At 40.6% G+C, this 19,761-nt stretch overlaps 1 protein-coding gene across 4 annotated transcripts in view; it reads left to right on the forward strand.

Annotated features, from left to right (window-relative positions):
* Nucleotides 1-19,761, forward strand: part of WAC (WW domain containing adaptor with coiled-coil) — a 92,806-nt gene that overhangs the window by 62,390 nt on the left and 10,655 nt on the right. For 3 of the 4 annotated variants that reach the window (XM_053260180.1, XM_053260183.1, XM_053260181.1), the window contains exons 10-12: nucleotides 1,542-1,690; nucleotides 6,497-6,612; nucleotides 17,529-17,712. In XM_053260180.1, coding sequence (XP_053116155.1) covers nucleotides 1,542-1,690; nucleotides 6,497-6,612; nucleotides 17,529-17,712 — 449 coding nt within the window. Of the gene's footprint in view, nucleotides 1-1,541; nucleotides 1,691-6,496; nucleotides 6,613-6,855; nucleotides 12,600-17,528; nucleotides 17,713-19,761 lie in introns of those variants that run through there. The other variant, XM_053260184.1, reaches the window with a different exon arrangement.

Here is a 19,761-nt window from a genome sequence, read left to right on the forward strand (position 1 = left end):
AATTTCTTTTCATCCAGTATTCCTTTTGGAACAATGTTCTAGTGTTCCAGTGTTGTACTGGAATTTTGTGTGTGTTCTCTTTCTATATATATTTTTTGAAAAGCCAGTAATTTACAATAATGTATGGATAAGAGATGTGGAATTGTGATATCTAGTAGTCTGGAAGCATGTAGACCAGAATTCAATCAAGCATACAAATATCCAGGGCTGTTCAGGCAAAGGATGAAGCTTCCTGTGGCACTTTCTGGAGTGAGCTTGGGCATTTATGCAGTAAACCCCTTGATGACTACCTACTGAAGCCAACTACGTTGGTACTACGTAACTTCTAACAGACTGTTCTGCAACTATTTCCTGAGTACATACCATTTTATCACAGTTCAGTGCCGTGTAGGAATCTAAGAGATGTCTTTGGTAGGTTTCAAATAGTGGTGTGTGTGTGTGTACACACACACACACACACACACACACACACACTCACTCTCTCTCTCTCTCTCTCTCTCTCTCTCTCTCTCTCTCTCTGCACATTCTCCTGACAGAGATCAATTTCTAGCTACTACTGGAACTCTTCGTCCCCAAATCCAAAGCTTGTTCAATGTACAAAATAGGAGCTTCTGCACCCCTCCATTTTTTTCCCCTGACTGTCTCTTCTAGCTGCTGTTAGATACTTCTAAGTAGTGTCGTGGCGTATGACTCCTAAAGTTCAGCACTTGTTAAAATACTCCAAACATCTTAATACCACAGTCATTCATTCTGAAGCCCAAGCATCTTTATGTACATTGATAAACAATTTTCTGTTAATAATATGGATATCTAATTTTCAGATGGTGAGCCCCTTAGGGGCAGAGAACCATCAAATAAATAAATAAATAAAGCCTCTGTGTGTGTACACATAGATACACACTGATTTGTAAGCTTTTCTTGTTGAAAAGTGAGTTTAGTATAAATATACTAAATAACAAATATGAGATTTATAGTAATTGGTGTGCAAGACCTTTAATGACTTAAGTAAAAACATTGATACAGTGTAGATAAAGGTTCTATACTAATTTTATATTCTTTAGGTAGGTGGTACCTTTTAGCACCCATTTTTAGCAAACAATAGAGTGGTGCCTTCTGGAAATGGTTTTGCTGTGTAATAGTTCTCGGGTACTTGGCTGGGGGTGTGCATGGACTGTTTGGCACAGTTCAATTTCAATTTGGACCAAACTGTGCCAAAGCAAATCGGTTCGGTCAAACCAGTTGGCTGGGCTGGTTGGTTCGACAAACCAGTTTGAAGCAGTTCATGTTTAAACCACTGGAACTGGTCCGGTTCACGAGCAAACTGATTCTGCACATCCCTAGTACTTGCCGCCGCACTTGAGATTTTCAGAACTCATGTAGTGTCATCTGCTTAGTGTCGTCTTTCTCTTCACGCAGTCACATATTCTCTTTTAATATTTCCAGATTTCCCCCCTTAATATATGAATACTAATCTTTTTTTTTTTTAAGCGGTTGCTTAGGTTCAGTAGGATTTTACAAACCTGTCATGGTCTTATTCACAGCTCAACCATCTAATCAGTCCCCAATGTCATTAACATCGGATGCCTCATCACCAAGGTCATATGTATCTCCAAGGATAAGCACGCCACAGACTAACACAGTTCCTCTGAAACCTTTGATGAGTACACCCCCTGTATCCTCACAGCCAAAGGTAAGATTTTAATGAGTTGTGGTGGGAGTGAAACTATTTCTAGTGAATGATATTGAAGCAGATATGACACCAGCATTTCAGTGCTTAAAATATTTTAAAACAAAAATCTTGGTAGTACATCTGAAATGAGAGAACTAAAGCACAAGAATCTCAATTAGTTTCTGTTTCAAGTTGTTGCTCCAGATGATCTTAAATTTGCATTTTGGTTTCTGGCGGAATGAAGTAGTGACCTTTCTCTGGAGGTTTTTTAAAAACTGGCCCAGTTTTGACTTTGTATTGCATGGTGACTGAAAGTGTGAGTCAAATCCTAGTTCAAAGGGCCTTCCCAGTGGCGGCCCCTGGGCTTTAGAACAAGTTTAGAAAATAGTTGATCTCTTTTTCCACCTTTATGTAGGAAGGTGAAAATGCCTCCATTCTGATGGGTATTTACTTAAGAGATTGCTGTTTCGTGGCTGTCACATTGGTTTTTGTGTGGTGGTTGGTTTCATTCTAATTTTATTGTGCTGTACTGTTGTGTGCCACCTTGAGTGCTAGAAAGACAGCTTGTAAATAATTTAAAGAAATTGATTTTGTTGCTGCTGCATTTTTGTGTGTGGTTTATTAGTCACCCTGGCAGGCTAGATTCTGGGATAGAATAAAAATAAGACTTGCCTTAAACCATGAACTTAGCAGAGGGCTTTAGACAAGCCACCATCTCTCGCCTTGGCTCTCCCACTAGTAATATGAGGATAATAATAGTAGCCTAATTTTCATTATTGTTGGAATGATTTACTTTTGAAAAGGATTGCTAGGATAATGCATGTGAAATGCTTTGAGCATCAATGAATAAGTTGGTTCAGAAAATATGAATAAGTTGGTTCAGAAAATGGTATGAGTTGGTTTGGACAGTATCTTATTGGCTCACATATCTATGGATGTCCCCAATGCCTTCCTGGAATGTCTCATTGCTTGAGGGGAGAAGGCTGTTAGTCCAAATGGCCATTTGCCACATAAATACTAGTTTAAATTAGTATTTGGAGTGTGTGTAGAGCAGCCCATCAGATGACAGCCCCCTGTGATAAAGGAATGAGCCAGGTGAGTCCACAGAAGGTGTCACAACAGGAGCGCTTTTATCCCATCCCTTTTCTAATTGTGTGGACCAGTAAGTTATTGTCTGAATGGGCCCTGTATGGAGCTAGCTTGCACAGAGCTTTGCGTAGCAGGCTTTAAAGTAGCAATGTAAACGGCGTGGCTGTTACCATTTAGATCCATGCCTATCTTTTCCATACCGCTGTGTTCAGCAACTTATCTTTGGTACACAGAACTATGGTGACAGCCAAACCCAGTAGATCTCAGTTTGTTCTAAAGCAAGACTGGAAGTTTAAAACTCCTTCCACTCATGCATAAAGCAGGAGGGAGCAGGAGGAGCACAAGAACCCAAGGCTCATGAATGTGGCATGGAAGTAGGATGAAACTATGGCTCTGTGTGATGCCACCTCTATCTGATATAAAGGTGTCAGCCCCTGAAGAAATGGCACTTTTAATTTTTGCAAAGATGTAATAGCAATAGTTGATGAAGTGATTGATTGCAATCTGACTAATGACTCAATGATAATTTTTGGCTATATGAGAGACGTAGTATGGAAAGTAGATGTAGAAATGATCACTGGTCTCTTAATATTGAAAAGAATCTGTACTGAAAAAATATGGGGGAAGCACCACCATCAACTAGACTGTTTAAAATATATCTTAACCAATTTCTGATTAAACTTGCATATTGCAAACATTTCAGGGATGAGGATCCAGTAGATAGATTTGTTTATGGAGGTCCTAGATGAAGTTTGAAGGTGACAGCTGGTTTAGGGTTTTCCCTTGAAGAACAGCAGTATTTAAATTGCAGAATTTATTGCCAAAACTCCTAATAATCTCACTATTCTATTTAAAGTTCTGTAGAGCATTAATATACATCCCTGCTGTTTAGAAAGTTGTTAAAGGGGAATACAGGAGATTCTCATTATCTTTGTTTTTGTGGATCACACTTTCCAGTATTTGCAGATGGGTCTTGGAGACCCAGTTTCTTTAACAGTGACAGGAAATACAGGTGTTGATTGATTGTTGGTAAATATTTGCCAAAAATTTGAATGAATTGGGGGGCCTTGCTGGAAAGCTGGAGGCCTGGAGAGTGCTTTATTCCTCTTATTTCTGGCCCCTCCTGCTTTTTTTGGCCCTCTTTTTAAACTTGAGGAACCTAAGCTCTGGATTCCCATGGGGTAAGGTTTCTTTATTCGCAGTTTCCTTATTCGTACTTATTGCCAAGAACAGAACCATGGCAAATAAATTGGGCCTCCTGCATTTTTCCTGCCAGAGCCATAAAGTGCTTGCAGAAACTGAGATAAACTTTTACTGGTTTTTTTTTTAAATGTTGCGATGCCAGGGGTGCATTATTTTCTACTGCTCAGCTGTGAAGTCCACAGTATTTATTTTATAACTGTTACTGAATGGAATTGTGAATTAATTAACTTGGGTTTTATTTAGATTAATGAACATATGAAATTGTTTGCCTTTTATTCTCACTGTGATATTTGGCCATTTTCCCACTCAGTTTTTGAGGCTGATTTTTTCCCCTTCCACTCACAGCAAATATTTAATATTTGAGCTTTTTATAAAAGCAATATAATATTTACATTGGGTACAAAACCCAAAATGTCTATGTGGTGTGGGCAGATTTTGCTCAGTATGCAGCCTGTTTTAATTCCCTATTCAAGAAATGTTTTATTTCATAAGTAGAGGAAGAATTAAAAGCTTTTCAAGAAGCAGGAGGCCTGTGACACTGTTAAGACCAGTGTTCCCTCTAGCAGGGATTCCCAGATGTTGTTGACTACAACTCCCATAATCCCCAAGCAAAAGCCATTGCAGTGGGGGATTCTGGGAGTTGTAGTCAACATCTGGGAATCCCTGTTAGAGGGAACACTGGTTAAGACTAATCTTTGTGGCATGAGTTTTCATAAGCCAGAGTTTACTTCTCAGGTGCAGTTTTTCAAATTAGACCAACTCTTCACCCACCAGCTTCAACTTGTTTAAAGTTTATTTTTTAATTGAGATTCATGGCCTCAGATGTTTGGTTTTTTGTTCTTTTTTTGTCCTTTTTTTTTTTTTTTTGAGTAAATGTATTCGTTAGAGAAGGAAAAAATCTACTATATGCCAACTACTTGTAATTTCTATCTGTTCCTGATGTTTCTATTCTCCCCATCTTCTAAGATTGCAGGTCCTATTGAACCCAGTGGATGATATCCCCACTAACTGTGGAGAGTCACTGCATGGAAAGTGCCTCTCCAGTTTTTAGTAATCCAAAGGCTCATGATGCACAGGGAGAAGGGCTATTTTTGCTGATCTCTCCTTGCCCAGAAGCACTTTTAACACCCTTAAATATGTCACTGAGAATGCAATGTGATTCTGGAATACTAAGCGCTGTGGAAGCACTTTGCAAGTAGTGCACCTGTACCATTACTGAAGATGTCTACTATTGAATCCTCCTTCTGAATTTAACATGCATAAGATCATGCTAAGAGTGAGGAGAGAAACCTAAGTGAATAAAAACCTTTCTCCTTCACACCTAGGTTTGTTCATAATGCACCATTTCTGAGTGCACAATTCAGCAAATTTATTAAGGATGCAGCAACTAAGAAATGCTGCAAGTCCCCTGATAACTTTCTGGCTGACCTCAAAGGCTTTAGCCTTTCCTCATGAAGAAGGGATGTAACGCAACAAACAAGGATGCACACACACAACAAGTTGCATAGTCTCTTGCACTCTTCAGTTGACATTTACTTGTGCAACGTGCACCACAAGAATAGCAGATCATTTTGTGTAATTCCCTGCAACATAAATGGACTGGGGAAGATGCTTTGCACAGGAAGCGAACCCTGTTCGATTGATACAACACTAGTCTGGAATGCAAGCTCCCCTGACTTGGTGCAGCAGTCTTTTGCTAGTGCAGTGTTGATGTCAGCTAAGCTGTTTTAATCCCTTGATCATTTTGAATTTTTATGAATCTTTTCCAGCTCTCCTTTTTGATACAGTGCAACCAAAACTACCATATCACAAATGTGGCCACACCATTGATTTATTTAAGGGTATTGCGATACTGGGTGTCCAAAGAAAGTTAGTCATGATTAAGTCCCTTTGAAATTTATGGGGCTGAAGTTGGTCGTGACTAATTTGTCTCATTAACTTCAGACTGCTTAGTCAGATTTAACTTTGGATACAGCATACAGTATTTTCATTTCCAATTCCTTTCCTAATAGATCTTAATGTAGAATTTCTCTTTCATCACCGCAACATATTATTTTTTTAAAGTGATCTATCTGCCCCCAATATATTTCCTGGAGAATTCTAGTTGAGATACTATCAGTGTGCACATGAAGTTGCACAGTGAGGCAAAAAATCCTTAGTGTTACATTTCTGTATTGCTCTCATTTTGCTCCACTTTAATGGCTAATGAGAGTTAATAGTATTTAGCTTTTTAAGTACATTTCCCCAAGAATATGCCATCTTTATATAATTGTTATATGTAGGCAGTGTTCCATCTAACAGGTATTCCTGGATGTTGTTGACTACAACTCCCATAATCCCCAAGCAAAGGCTGTTGTATCTGGGGATGCTGGGAATTGTAGTCAACAATATCTGGGAATCCTTGTTAGCGGGAACACTGTATGCAGGCTAATGTGAGAAATAAGATAACCCCAGATCGGATCCTGATGAATAGTGAAGTTTGCCACTAAATCTAGGGTATCTGAAGTAATACAGAAATTTGTCTTGAACTTTCAGGTTTCTACTCCAGGTGTTAAGCAAGGACCAGTTTCACAGTCAGCATCTCAACAGCCAGTGACTGCTGACAAACAAGGTCATGAATCTGCTTCTCCTCGAAGTCTTCAGCGTTCAAGGTAAGTGTCCAAATTGCTTTGTTTCCACATCACTATTTCTATTTTAGCAAAGGCTGATTTTTTGGAGACTTGTTTTGAACTCTTGTCGTGTTTGTGAATGTGTGCTGTCCAGGAGTTTTGCATTCAAGGTGGGGGAGGATATTGAATCTCAGTGCAGTTGCAAGATGAATTATTTGCACATCTTGTTAGCGCAAGCAGGCTGTTACTGTAGTGTCTAGAATTCATCTTTATGTTTGTCTTTAGTGAGCTGACAACTGTCCATTCTGGAGTTTTGCCTTAAGTTGTACATGAAGAACAGAACAGACTTCTTCACCCCAAGCATTTGTTACCAAGTGTCCAGACATGAACTGAAATCTTGGAAGGGTGGGGTTTGCTTATTAACTGTGAAGCCAGTACAAGCTGCTAATGTTAATAAAAAAACAGTTCAAATGAAGTAGTGCTTAAATTCTAATTCTGGTATATGTAAAAGTAAATTGTTAGCTGCTGAGTTCAGCTAAAAGGTAGTAAGCTGGCAGAGTTTTCGTGTCAAATTCCCAACTTTGTTTTAAAAGCTGTATGTTACCTTTTGTCATAACCATTTTGAGTGTGTCTTTGCGTGTAGTGTTGCAGAAAAATGCTACAGTACTGTAAAAGGTATGACTCTTTTGGTTGTGAAGGCACGTTAAATGTTGAGTAGAAGGAAATCTGTCATTTAGTTAAGCCCTGTTTTTGAAAGCTTTGCTTGATTACATTGGCATGGATCTGTTCAAACATTTAAGAATGTTTGACAGCCTTAAATCTGTTAAGCCTTTAAAACAGATAGGTCTGGGTTGTTCTTTAGGTAGTTTTGATCTTAGAATGTTGAATAACATATGTCAAGTGGAATGCATAATGTCTTGAAAAATGGCTTTAGAAGCAAGCTTTTACATGAAAAGCAAGAATTGACATAATGGCAGTTCTGTTTAATAAAGATGTTGGGGAAATTCTTGGGTTAGTTGGTTAAAATCAAGGCAATCAGTTTCTAGGTGTTGGGGTCTCCCCTCCCCAGTGGTAGTGTTGCTGAATAAATACTTGAAGCAAAATAATCCTTAGTGTGCTTGCTTAATTTGAGGCAGCATATATATTTTTTTCTTTGAAATCAGCTAGGGCTTAATGTTTGTAAAAGCATGCACATGGACATATGCACATACACCACCAGTACACTGACTGAAACAGAATTGGATAACTAATTATGTGCATTTTGATTAATATACTACCTATTACATAGGCCTAGTATACCTGCTTGATTTCTTATCTGAATAGGTCCTAATTTTCTACAAGTGGCTTGTCTGGACTTTTCTGCTTTTGGTTCTGAATAATTTCTTCTGTTTTGACACACAATTTGAATCAACAATCAGTCCAACATTAACAGATAGTTCTGCAACTTCTGACTAGGAGGCTCTTGCTATAGCAAGATACTTTACAGTTTTGGTCAAGCTGTTGTAATAGTGTTGGATGTTGTTTTTTTGTATATTTAGACAAAGAATATATAAGAGCTCAATCAGTCTCATCAGATGAAGGCAAAGACAAGTTTGGAATAATAATGACCCTTAAAGATGGGATGAGGCTCAAAGATCAGTTACTATAAAAATAATGATTTTGATGAAGATATCTAATTCAGATGTAGAAAGAAAATCAAGATTTAAGAACCTAATGGCTCATCAAAGCATAATTCTAAACTGATCTCGAGCTATAATATGTTGGAATGTGTCGCTGAAATTGTATAACTTACATGCTGTATGACACTGTGTGCGAGTGCCCATGCTCTGGTTGTCATTTTGAGCGGGGGGGACCCATTTGGTGCTCTCAGATTTAAATATTTTTCATAACTACCATGTGACATAAACTTGGATAATCTAGATTGTGATCCGTTGCATCCATAAACATTTAAACAGTGCAGAATGTGAGGTGAAGTTGCCTTCGACGGACCGCCATGACTCCTGCTTATATGTCAAGGTGAGAAACACCACAACCTACAAGATTTGCAAGTTGTTTTCTTGTCAGACCATGAAGAATTGAGCACTTAGATTGAGAGTAGCACTTTATGATTATGCTTTATGGCCGCTCACACCAAGGCCAGGATCTCCATTGACTCCAGTGTCGGCATTGAGGGCGGCAGCAGCTGCACAGTCGAAACCTTTGATGTTAAGTGCCCTGTCGGCTTCTGAACCTGTTTTCAAGGAGCCTCAGCTTCCAAAGGTCTCTGCTTTTTCCTATCGCCACAAGCAAAAGAAGAAGAAATGATGCTCAGATGAAGAACCTTCGACTCGTGCTTCTAAAAAGCATAGAGATTGAAGCCAAACTTTGTCTAAGACTGCCAAGAAGACTCCATCTCCTGCTGGTCTCCAAAGCCTGGATTCCCAACATGGACATACTAAGTCATCAACATCGAGAGATACTGGGGGCTGTCGGTCATTGACGTACCACAGCCTCTCAACTCCTGTGGCTTCCTCAACAACTATAACTCCACAGTGTCCTTTGAGACTGTATTTGGTGCTGACATGGATGATTACTGCCCCATCAGTTCCAGCGTCGATATCAACTCCTTGGCGCTCGACATCTATCGTACCAGCTATAACACTACTACAGTCACCTTCGATGTTGAGGCCAACAACTTCACTACATTGAGGGATAACTTCGCCACTGACTGCAGCTGTTGCCTTCGACATCAAGGGCAACACCCAGGATCTTGAAGGAGGATTAGACTGACAGCCAGGACATTTTTCTCTTTACTTGACTCTAATGAGAGTACTTCTTTGGCGTCTACTTTCAAGGGCTGCTTGAGCCAAGGCTTGGATGAAGACCCTATCAACAAGTGCCTGTCACTGTGCTAAAAACGTCATCTGTGTCACCATGCCTGCTGTTCTGCTCATGGGTTTACATGCCCCCACTGCTACTTTTACACTGCTAATGTCTCAAATATTTGCACCATTTGCTTGTACCAGTCAATGGCACTCCTGCAGGTCTACACACAGCATGACTGCACAGACTAGTTGGTGTTTCCCTAGAGATGCATTTGGAGTGTCCTCTCCAATACTTCCATATGACTACCACTAATACCACCTCTGGAGAGTTCAACCATCTAGGCCTTTGCAAGCACCTTATTCAACTATTCTGAATATATTCACCACTACCAATCATTCTGTGCCTATTGTCACTCAGGCTGCAGACACTGCTTCCACAATACCTTAATTGCTACTGTCTACAACTATGACTACTCAGGCTTCTGGTGCTGCTACAGCTGCACTTTCCTCATCAGTGCCTACTGCTACCATTCAAAAGGCTCTTTTGATATCAGCAACAACTCAGAAAGCCTCCTCTGTGAGTGAGTGTCTCAAGGCACCTTCCACAACTACACAAGGAGCTACTACTGCTAATTTAGTTTTTTCAGGAGAAGATTATGATTCAACACCCGATTTCATATTCTGAATTTACTAGTACTGCATGCCCCTCGGATTCTTCACCGGATGTGCTTGCTGTGCCATCCATATAGGAACTCAAGGTATATCATCTTCAGGCAAAGGAGATGTCAGGGGCCTTGGGTCTTGAATTGAAAACTCAGACCTCTGATATAAAAGATCTTGTTTATGACTTCATGTTTACTGCACAGTCTGCTCAGCCTGTTGCATTGCCAATACTTCCAGTAATCTCAAGAGTTGCATAGTCCAAGTGGGAAGTAATTCATACTTGGGCTCCAACAGCAAAGTGATTGGAGGGCCTATATCCTGTGCAGGAGGAGGACTGTGCATACTTACTAAAACATCCAGTTCCAAACTCCTTAGTCATTGATTGTGCCACTTCCTCAAAGTCTGGTAGACACCATACCACTCCTGTGGGTAAAGGAGGAAGAAAATTAGAAGTTACGGGCAGGAAATATAGCATTTGTCTATGAGTAAAGATGGCAAATTATGCCCCCTGTATGGCGAAATACAACCATTCCCTATGAGAACCATTCTACCAGGGTTACAATAATATGTCTCCTGAGGAATTTAAGAAATGCTTTTCAGAGACATTGGCTAAATCCACACCTATTACTCAGCAACAATTGAGTAGTGCAAAGCTCTTGACAGAGACAGGGTCAAGGACAGTGACCAGAGCAGTTTCCATCCGCAGACATGCCTGGCTCCACTCTACCAGCTTACAGTCTGATATGAAGGAGAAGAGGACTTGCCTTTGATGGGAAAGGCCTCTTCAGTAATGGCACTGATAATACCATGGAGAAACTTTAAAAAATCAAATTCATCGCAAAGTCGTTAACTGCATCTTCTATTCTTCTACTTACTCAACCTCAAGGTACAAGCCTTATAACAAACAGCATTTCTTGTTTAATCCAGCAGATTGCAAAGCGTCTACCAACTTTACTAAAAGCAAAATGTCCAGAACTATTGAAGTGGTTAATTTGATTTATTTTATTTATTTTATTTACTACATTTATATCCTGCTCTTCCTCCCAAGGTGTTCATTGCAGTACTACAATGGTAAAGCTTTGAAAAATAAGTGTAAACTTTGTGTTGGTTCTTGAGAATTGGTTGTCACAGTAGTCACATGTAGAACCAGTTATTTTATTAACGCTGTCATTGATGGATCTCTCCTGCTTTTATCTACATCTGATTTAAAATGGTACTAGCAAGGTTTTTTTTTACCTGACTGGTTTTTTTCCTTTTGCATAAATAGGTGTGTAGTTCCTGTGAAGCAGAGGCTTGGTTTGCCTTATCCTGAATTCTTAGTAGTCTGCCCACTTCCTGTTTCACTAGTACAATCATCGGTGGTTGTCTCCCCTGCTGCCCCCATGTGAGAGGGTTAGCTACTCCATGGTGTATTATGCAGCCCTCGCTCTGAATACTGAAGTGTGCGCACAAAAGTGTAGTTTGCACATTTAGTTTTTATGCTCTGGGCATGAACATCTGCACATGAAGATAAATAAAAACACCACTAATTAGCATACATTTAGGAATTGAGGCTTTGTATACCTTGTTTGTATACCTTTGTATACCTTGTTTGTGTTTCATGGTTGGTGAAGTTTGTTCTTAGCTTACCCACCCTCATATGTCTTGAAAAACACATCAAATTCTGGCATCAAATTCTTTAGATACTTGAGTGACTAGGCATTTGGGGTGCTTGCAGTCATGTACTTAATGAGGAATATATTCAGTTGTGGCTGCTGTGAAGTTCTCTCATGAACATAAAAAGCCTATAGTTCTCTAAGTCAAAATTTATGACATATTGGGAAACTAATTAGTATTATGGACTCGGGTATGTATGTATGTATATTCAGTCATAAGTATTTTCAATATGTATTACTAAATAACATTTTCTTATATAATTTTCTTATATAATAATATAATAAGAAAATGTAACCAGAATACTTGGATGAGTTTTGGAAATATAAAAAGTAACATGAATAGCATGCTTAAGTGTTACAAGACAGAGATTATCATATTCTTTGAGATATTCAGGGAGTTTTCAAAAACATGCAATTGATGGTTAAAGTGTTTATTATTTATTTAAATAAATAAGTTGACAGTAATTACTTTAAATTTCATATAACTAGAAGTATGAAGAAGTCAACAGATTTGAAAATACAAATCTGGAATAAGACACAATCCTATGAAAGAGCAGGAGGTGAAACATTCACTAGCTCTCAAAAGAAAATGTAAAAATGAAATGGTTTTAATTTTTTTTTAAACCCTTTTATCTTCTAACTTGGCTATAACATTGATCGGCCTTGTGTATTCTGAAAACAAACACCCTGCCAGATAAATCTGTAATTGAAATTGTAATGATGCCTTCAGTGAGGATTTCATGTGTCAGTTTAAGGAAACTATTTCAATCAGTTCAACTTAGAGGTTATCCATTCTATGGAACTATTGAAAAGACCGTGGCTGATGTGTTGTAAAACTGATTCACTAAAATTATTAATGTAGTGATGTAATGAAGTTTTATTTGCTAAAATCCCTCTTTCATTTTGACTGACTTCAGCTTCATTTCTGAAATCTGTGGTTTTGCTCCAGTGTATGCTCCACAAAAAGGGAATTTTAAAAGGGAAGGCATAAAACACTATTGTGTTAACTTTTCTCAGGATCTCAGGTTACTGCAGAACCTGGGGTTATGTGGAACTGTTTAACTCTTCCTTATAATCCAGGTTAAATCAAGTTTAAACTCTGGTTTGACTTTCTGGTCTGTAAGCCATAGTTAAAACTGCATATCCTGGCTTTGTTTGAGTCATGGAGCTGTGTCTTAAACACAGGATGTGTGAACAGAAGAGGCAAAGGGAGGGAGTGTGCAGGCTTATTAGTCTTCAGGCCAAGTTGATGATCCTAAATATGTTGAATTGATCATCTGAACTAACCACATTAAAGTAGTGCTTCCAATCTATCAATTTTTCTACTAAATGCAGCTTGTATTCTGCAGGCCTAGGCATATTCCTGACAGTAGAAGTTGAGAACTTTTAAATTGTGAATGGTGCAAACTCCTACACTCCTCTATTCTGTCATTAAGTGTGGCATGGTCTTTTTTCAGACTTCACCAATAACCAGGATATTGCATTACATGTAAGGTGAAATTTACATACATCACTACCTTGTGCTTTAAACACAGCACTGCCTGCAGTGCTTTTCAGTTTCCACCTGCCTAATGTGGGGAGGGGCTTAATGCTAACAGGCGGAGTGGGATGGGGAGAGAGAACTACTTGCACAGCCACCATGATGCGGACAGCAGTATGATGACTGCTTGTGCAACTCTGTCCCATGTCAGAAGACTCACCCATTGCCTAGATCAATTTTTACTTGCTGCAGGTAAACTAGTCAAGTGCTAATTACAAGCTTTTTTACATACATACATTGATATTTTTTTATTTAACCATTCATATTCCACCTTTCAGCCTTAAAAAGCATTACCAAGGGACTTTACAAAAAATGACGATAAATAGAAAGTAATGTAAATAAAATGAGTTGGATTCCATTTAATTCAGAACAGCACAAAACAGTTACATGTACCATAAGTGGGAGACAAAACAGCCTTCAAATGTTCGACATAACAAAAAAAAGTCTTTGCCAAATGACAGAGTATTGCTAATGAGGGGCTTAGGCAGGCCTCGTAGGATAGAGAGCTTCACAGGCAGGGTAACTCTGTCATGCACCCTGCCAAGCAGATCTCCAGTGGCAGAAGAACATGGCGTGAGGCTTCAGTATTGAATGAATCAGGCTGACAGATTCATGTGTAGAGAGGCAGTCCTTCGACAATCAAGGATTGGAGAAGTAGAGACATATTCTTGACTAGAGTGGAAATCATAATGGTTAAAGCACGTGTAGGGGGAAGACTCCAGATCCCTCAGTCTTGTTAGAAAGGAATGTTTCAGTAGTAACATAGTTTGAGGATTGAAACATAGCAAACAGTAAGCATGGCGAAGCGGGGAAATAACTTGCCTAGGGAGCAAGAGGTTGCTGGTTCGAATCCCCACTGGTATGTTTCCCAGACTATTGGAAACACCTATATTGGGCAGCAGAGATATAGGAAGATGCTGAAAGGCATCATCTCACACTGCGCAGGATATGGCAGTGGTAAATCCCTCCTGTATTTTACCAAAAACAACCACTGGGCTCTGTGGTTGCCAGGAGTACGGCACAACTTTACTTTACAACAGTAAACAGCCACCTGCTGTTGAACAGGGAAATAGAAGTTTTCAAATAACAAACCCCAGATAAGTGCCATAAAGTATATAACTGTATAGATTCAGTGAAATAATTTTTGCAAAAATAGTCTGTATGTATAGATTTCAAAATAATTGGGTGCAAAACATTGAATGTTTGGCATTCTTCCACCAGGGCATTTTAATCCAAATATGGGCTAGAAGCAGCATTACAATAATTTGGTGTGGCTAAAATTAGGATACTGTTTGGTGTCTACTGTTCCTCTCCCTCTTCTGATCGATATGGGGTGGGGGAAATCTGGTTCTGTGCTACAGTGATATGGGTTCTGCACTCAGAATTAACACAGCTAGCCGCTCAGAGACATACGTTTTGGCGGGGTATAAACAAACAAACAAACTGTGAATATATTCTTATTAGCATAATGGTCCAGTTACAACATTTTTTGTGGAATTAATCGTTGTAAGATCCTGGCTTCAGGAGTTGGTGGATACTTTTCTTCATGAGGGGTCTGTGCCAGCAGCCTTAAAAGAGGTTGTGGTATGCCCTTGTTTGAAGAAGACTTCTCTCGATCCTGGGGTCCTTGATAATTATAGACCAATCTCCAACCTTCATTTCCTTGCAAAGGTTTTGGAGAAGGTTGTATGTGCCCAGCTTGAGAGAGCTCTGGATGAAGCTGATTTTCTAGATCTTTGTCAGTCAGGTTTCAGGCCAAGGCATAGCACGGAAATAGCATTGGTCGCTCTGGTTGGTGACTTGTATTGTGACCTTGATGAGGGTAGCACCCCTCTCTTGGACCTTTTATATCTCTCAGCAGCTTTTGATACCATTGACCATGGTATCCTTCTGGAGCGCTTGCTCCAGGTTGGGTATTTGGGGCACTGTTTTGCAGTGGTTCCGTTCCTTCCTTAGTGGGCACTTTCAGTTGGTGTGCATTGGTGGCGAGTGCTCTGCCCTGTGGCCACTCCTTTGTGGGGTTTCTCAGGGCTTGGTTCTTGCACCCATTCTTTTTAACATCTACATGAAACTGCTGAGGCAGGTCATCCATCAGTTTGGGGTGAGATTCCATCAATATGCCGATGATATTCAGTTGTATGTTGCCACCTCAGGAGATGCCAATATCTCCCAGTTTCCAGAGATGCAGTTTCTGTGCTTGCCCAGTATCTGGAGGCTGTTAGGGTCTGGATGAGCCAAAACAAGCTCAGACGTAATCCCTCCAAGACAATTGCTTTTGCCTACTCCTGGATCTGGCCAATTGCCAAGTCTAAGTCTCTCCCTGGATGGGGTTGCACTGCCTCTGAAGGAGGTGGTCTGCAACTTGGGCTCGTGGACTCGCAGCTCCTGCTCGAGCAGCAGGTGGAGGCCATGGCCAGAGGTGCCTTTGCCCAGCTTCAGCACTATCTTGACCGGCAGGCTCTGGCAATAGTAAGTCATGCCCTCGTCATCTCTCATCTGGATCACTGTAGTGCGCTCTACGTGGGGTTGCCTTTGAAGATGACCCAGAAGCTTCAGTTGGTCCAGAATGCAGCAGCCCACCTGCTTATGGGCACTAGGAGATATGATAGTGTGACACCTCTCTTGTGGTCACTGCACTGGTTACCTATTTGCTTCCAGGTCGAATTCAAAGTGCTGGTACTTACCTAAATGAATAAATAAAACCCTTCAGGGCTTAGTACCTGTTTACCTTCAAGACCTCCTCTCCCAGCCAGTCCCGTCCCGTCCTGTGAGATCTTCTCAGGTTGCCCTTCTTTCAGTCTCTGGTCTCAGAGAGGTCCATAATACTAGGGCCCATGGAAGGGCTTTCTCTGTTGTTGCCCTTTCACTTCTCTCCCCCCCCCCCAATTTTGTCTGCCTCCTCCCTTTCAGCCTTTAAAACCATATTGAAGACATTTCTTTTCCGCCAGGCATTTGCCCTTTAAGGTTTTTTTGTGGTTTTTTTTTTAAACCCCTCAGATGCTGTTCTTGTTTGTACACTGCCCTGAGTCTGTGGATTGGGTGGTATATTAAATCCTTTAATGAATAAATAAATTGTATTTGGGGGTGGTTTTTGGCTGAATTCAGAGGCATTTGGCCCCTTTTTGAGACTATGATGGATTGAAAGGAGAAAAAGCTAGCAGTAAAGCTTTAAAATACTGCTCAGTAACTTTCAGGAAGTCAGCAATAAAGATTTCTAATGCAACCCATGGGACTTGAATTTCAGAGGAAGTTGCTTGTAGGATTTTTGATTGATGTTACCACCTGTTGGATCTTCTGACATCAGGAGCCAGTCTCCTCCCCCCCCCCCCATAGGCAGGTAGCAGCATATTAAGCCTGATCAAGTATGTTTTAAGATAGGATTCAGTTTCTCACTTCTACTCCATTTGAAATAGATCAATTTATTTCAAGCTGAAAATTATTATTTTTAATATGATTTGATTTCTATACTGCCCTTCCAAAAATGGCTCAGGGTGGTTTACATTAAAATAAAAACAACTAAAATCAATTAGCAATAGCAATAGCAATAGCACTTACATTTATATACCGCTTTATAGCTGGAGCTCTCTAAGTGGTTTACAGTGATTTTAGCATATTGCCCCCAACATTCTGGGTACTCATTTTACCGACCTCGGAAGGATGGAAGGCTGAGTCAACCTTGAGCCCCTGGTCAGGATCGAACTTGTAACCTTCTGGTTACAGGGCGGCAGTTTTACCACTGTGCCACCAGGGGCTCTAATTAACAGTTAAAATCAAACTATAAAAACATGAATACATCCTTGGTTAGCTTGCTATCTTCTTCAGTCAGCAAGATGCCAAAAGGGTATGGCGTGGAAATGTTCTGAACAGCTATCCTTGCACCATCCCAAACATGCGCACATTTGAAGCAATCAAGGGAAAAAACCACATACCACTTGGCAATTGTCTAGTCAAGCGAATTTGCAAAATGATCTTTTAAGATTACTGCTCATGCAAATTTCAAATGGGCATATTTCCGTGGCAAGTTCAAAACCATTGTGAGAGCCAATTCAATGTTAGTTAAGAGTGTCCAACTAGGAGCAAAGAGACCCAGATTCAGGTCCCTACTCGGTCATAAAGCTCATATGATGACCTTGGGCCATTTGCTCTCTGCCGACCTGAACTATCTCAGCATAAAATTGCGGGGGCGGGTTGATTTCCACTTGGAGGAAGGGTGGGATAGAATTGTAGCAAATAACTGTGTGCAGTCTTCATGCCTCTAGTGAACCAACTCGATTAACCTTTGTGTTTTCTTAACAGTAGTCAGAGAAGTCCATCTCCTGGTCCAAATCATACCTCCAATACAAGTGCTTCAAATACGACAGCACCACAGAATGCATCGGCACGACCCACATGTTCATTAACACCCACATTAGCAGCACATTTCAATGAAAACCTTATAAAGCATGTCCAAGGATGGCCTGCAGATCATGCAGAAAAGCAGGTCAGTACACATTCTGCAGTGTTGTTCCCTTTGATATGTTTCAGATTGCTCCTATCAGCAGTTCTGTGAACCCTAATCTTCTAAGCAGGTTTATTCAAGACTATAGCATGCTTTATACAACTTTCATTTCCATTTTGAGGGCTGGGAATTGGAATTGTTCTTGTGCTTGAGTGTCTGTGTTGCAGGGGGTAAAACAGACTGCAAAAACAGCACAAGTCTTATTTGTAATATTTTTCATATATTAAGCATCCAATATTAACTTATCAGCCAAGAAGCAATTATTTTATTTAGACTTCTTTCATCCTAATCCAGTAGCTCGGGGCAGGGTTTCATTGGACCAGCTTTATAATTTGCTAGTTGCCTGGCTGCCAGCAGCAATTGCACTTGGTGATGGGGACTGGCAGGTGTAGAAACTTAGTGAGGCTTTCAGGGGCATAGCTAGGGGAGAGGGAGCCTCTGTTCAGGCTCGCTCCCCAGTGGCCTCTCTGAGTGAGGGGAATAATGAAGAAAATGGGGGCTGAACGGGGGGGCCGGGTTGTTTGAACACATTCGCTCAATTATAGCTACACCCCTGGGGACTTTCTTTCCTGTTGTAAAAAACCATTGGCCTTTATTTATTTTTTAAAAAAACTTTTTTCATCCCACTTACAGGATGTCCACAGCATCTTAACATTCACCAAAATTAAAAGCAATAAAGTGAAATATATAAAAGGCAAACAAAATATAGATACAGTAATAAATTAAAAGATAAATTTCAGAAGGAGATAGTGGCCTTTACTCCCAGCTACACTGAAAGCCTGCTGACAAAATGCCAGGACAAATGGGGCCTGTCTAATCTCATGGGGCAGGAGGTAGGAATGTGCACGAACACAGCCACCGTTGCTACTTCCGGTGACATCCGGTAAACGGCGGCACAGGGCAGCAGGAAGGTACGCTGCTGCCCTGACAGGCTCTTGCATACTTGCATGCTGGCTGGAGAAACGCAGCAGTGGGGGGAGGGTAAGTGCATCCACCCCCGCCCTTGCATCCACCCCCCTCCCCACCGTCGAACCGGCCCTTGCTGGTTCCGTGCACATCCCTAGCAGGAGGTTCCATAGATTGGGTGCTACTGCAAATTGAGTAGAATAGTAGGGAGTACACATAACACTGCACTGTATTTCTGAGTCCACTGGATATGGAACTTCCCCCTCCACTTGGATTGTAAGTGAGGGGGGAGGAAAAGTCCAGTTGCTGCTAACTCCCTTGAAGTTAAGGACCTCTCTATCCAAGATGAGAAATAAGTCCCCAGCTTCTTTGCTCTGCCTTATAAGGGGCCATGTGTTTCATTTAATGTGGAGGACAAAATAGAGTAAATCTTCTAAAGGAAATCTAAAGGAAATCTTCTAAATGGAGTAAATCTTCTAAAAGTGGGAGAACAGCCATTTCAGGATGCACCCAGATTTAGGCTGAGACAGTGTCTAGCAGACTATTCTGTTTGTTCTCTGAAGGAGAATAGCAGACTATTCTGTTTGTGTTCCCATCTTAAGAAGCTGCAGACTGGGACTGTTAACAGCATGTGCAACTCCCCCCTCCTGATGAAGAATTTTGGGCAACGCTAAAGCTTTGCTTTCACACACACACACACACACACACACACACACACACACACACACACACACACACCTCTACCTCTGATATGTATATCTCTGCGTAGTAAAATACAAACAAATACAACAACAAATACAAAAGAGTACAATACAACACAGTTTAAGGCTAATTTCAGCTAAAAGCCTGAGAAAACAGGTGTCTTTTTAAAAAGATTGCTTTTAAAAAAGCAATCGGAGATGGTGGTGATCTTATTTTGACAGGGGGCATGTTCCAAATCCCTAGGGCAGCCAAAGAGAAGGCCCAGTCCCGGGTCACCACCAAACAAGTCGATGGCAACTGTAACTTGTCCTCCCCAGATGATCTTAATAGGCAGTGGGGTTCATGACAAAGAAGGCACTCTCTTAAGAACCCTGGACCCAAGCTGTTGAGGGCTTTATAGGTAATAACCAGCACACTGTATGT

Source organism: Hemicordylus capensis, chromosome 6 (genome assembly GCF_027244095.1).
Source record: "Hemicordylus capensis ecotype Gifberg chromosome 6, rHemCap1.1.pri, whole genome shotgun sequence".
Lineage (NCBI taxonomy): Eukaryota > Metazoa > Chordata > Lepidosauria > Squamata > Cordylidae > Hemicordylus > Hemicordylus capensis.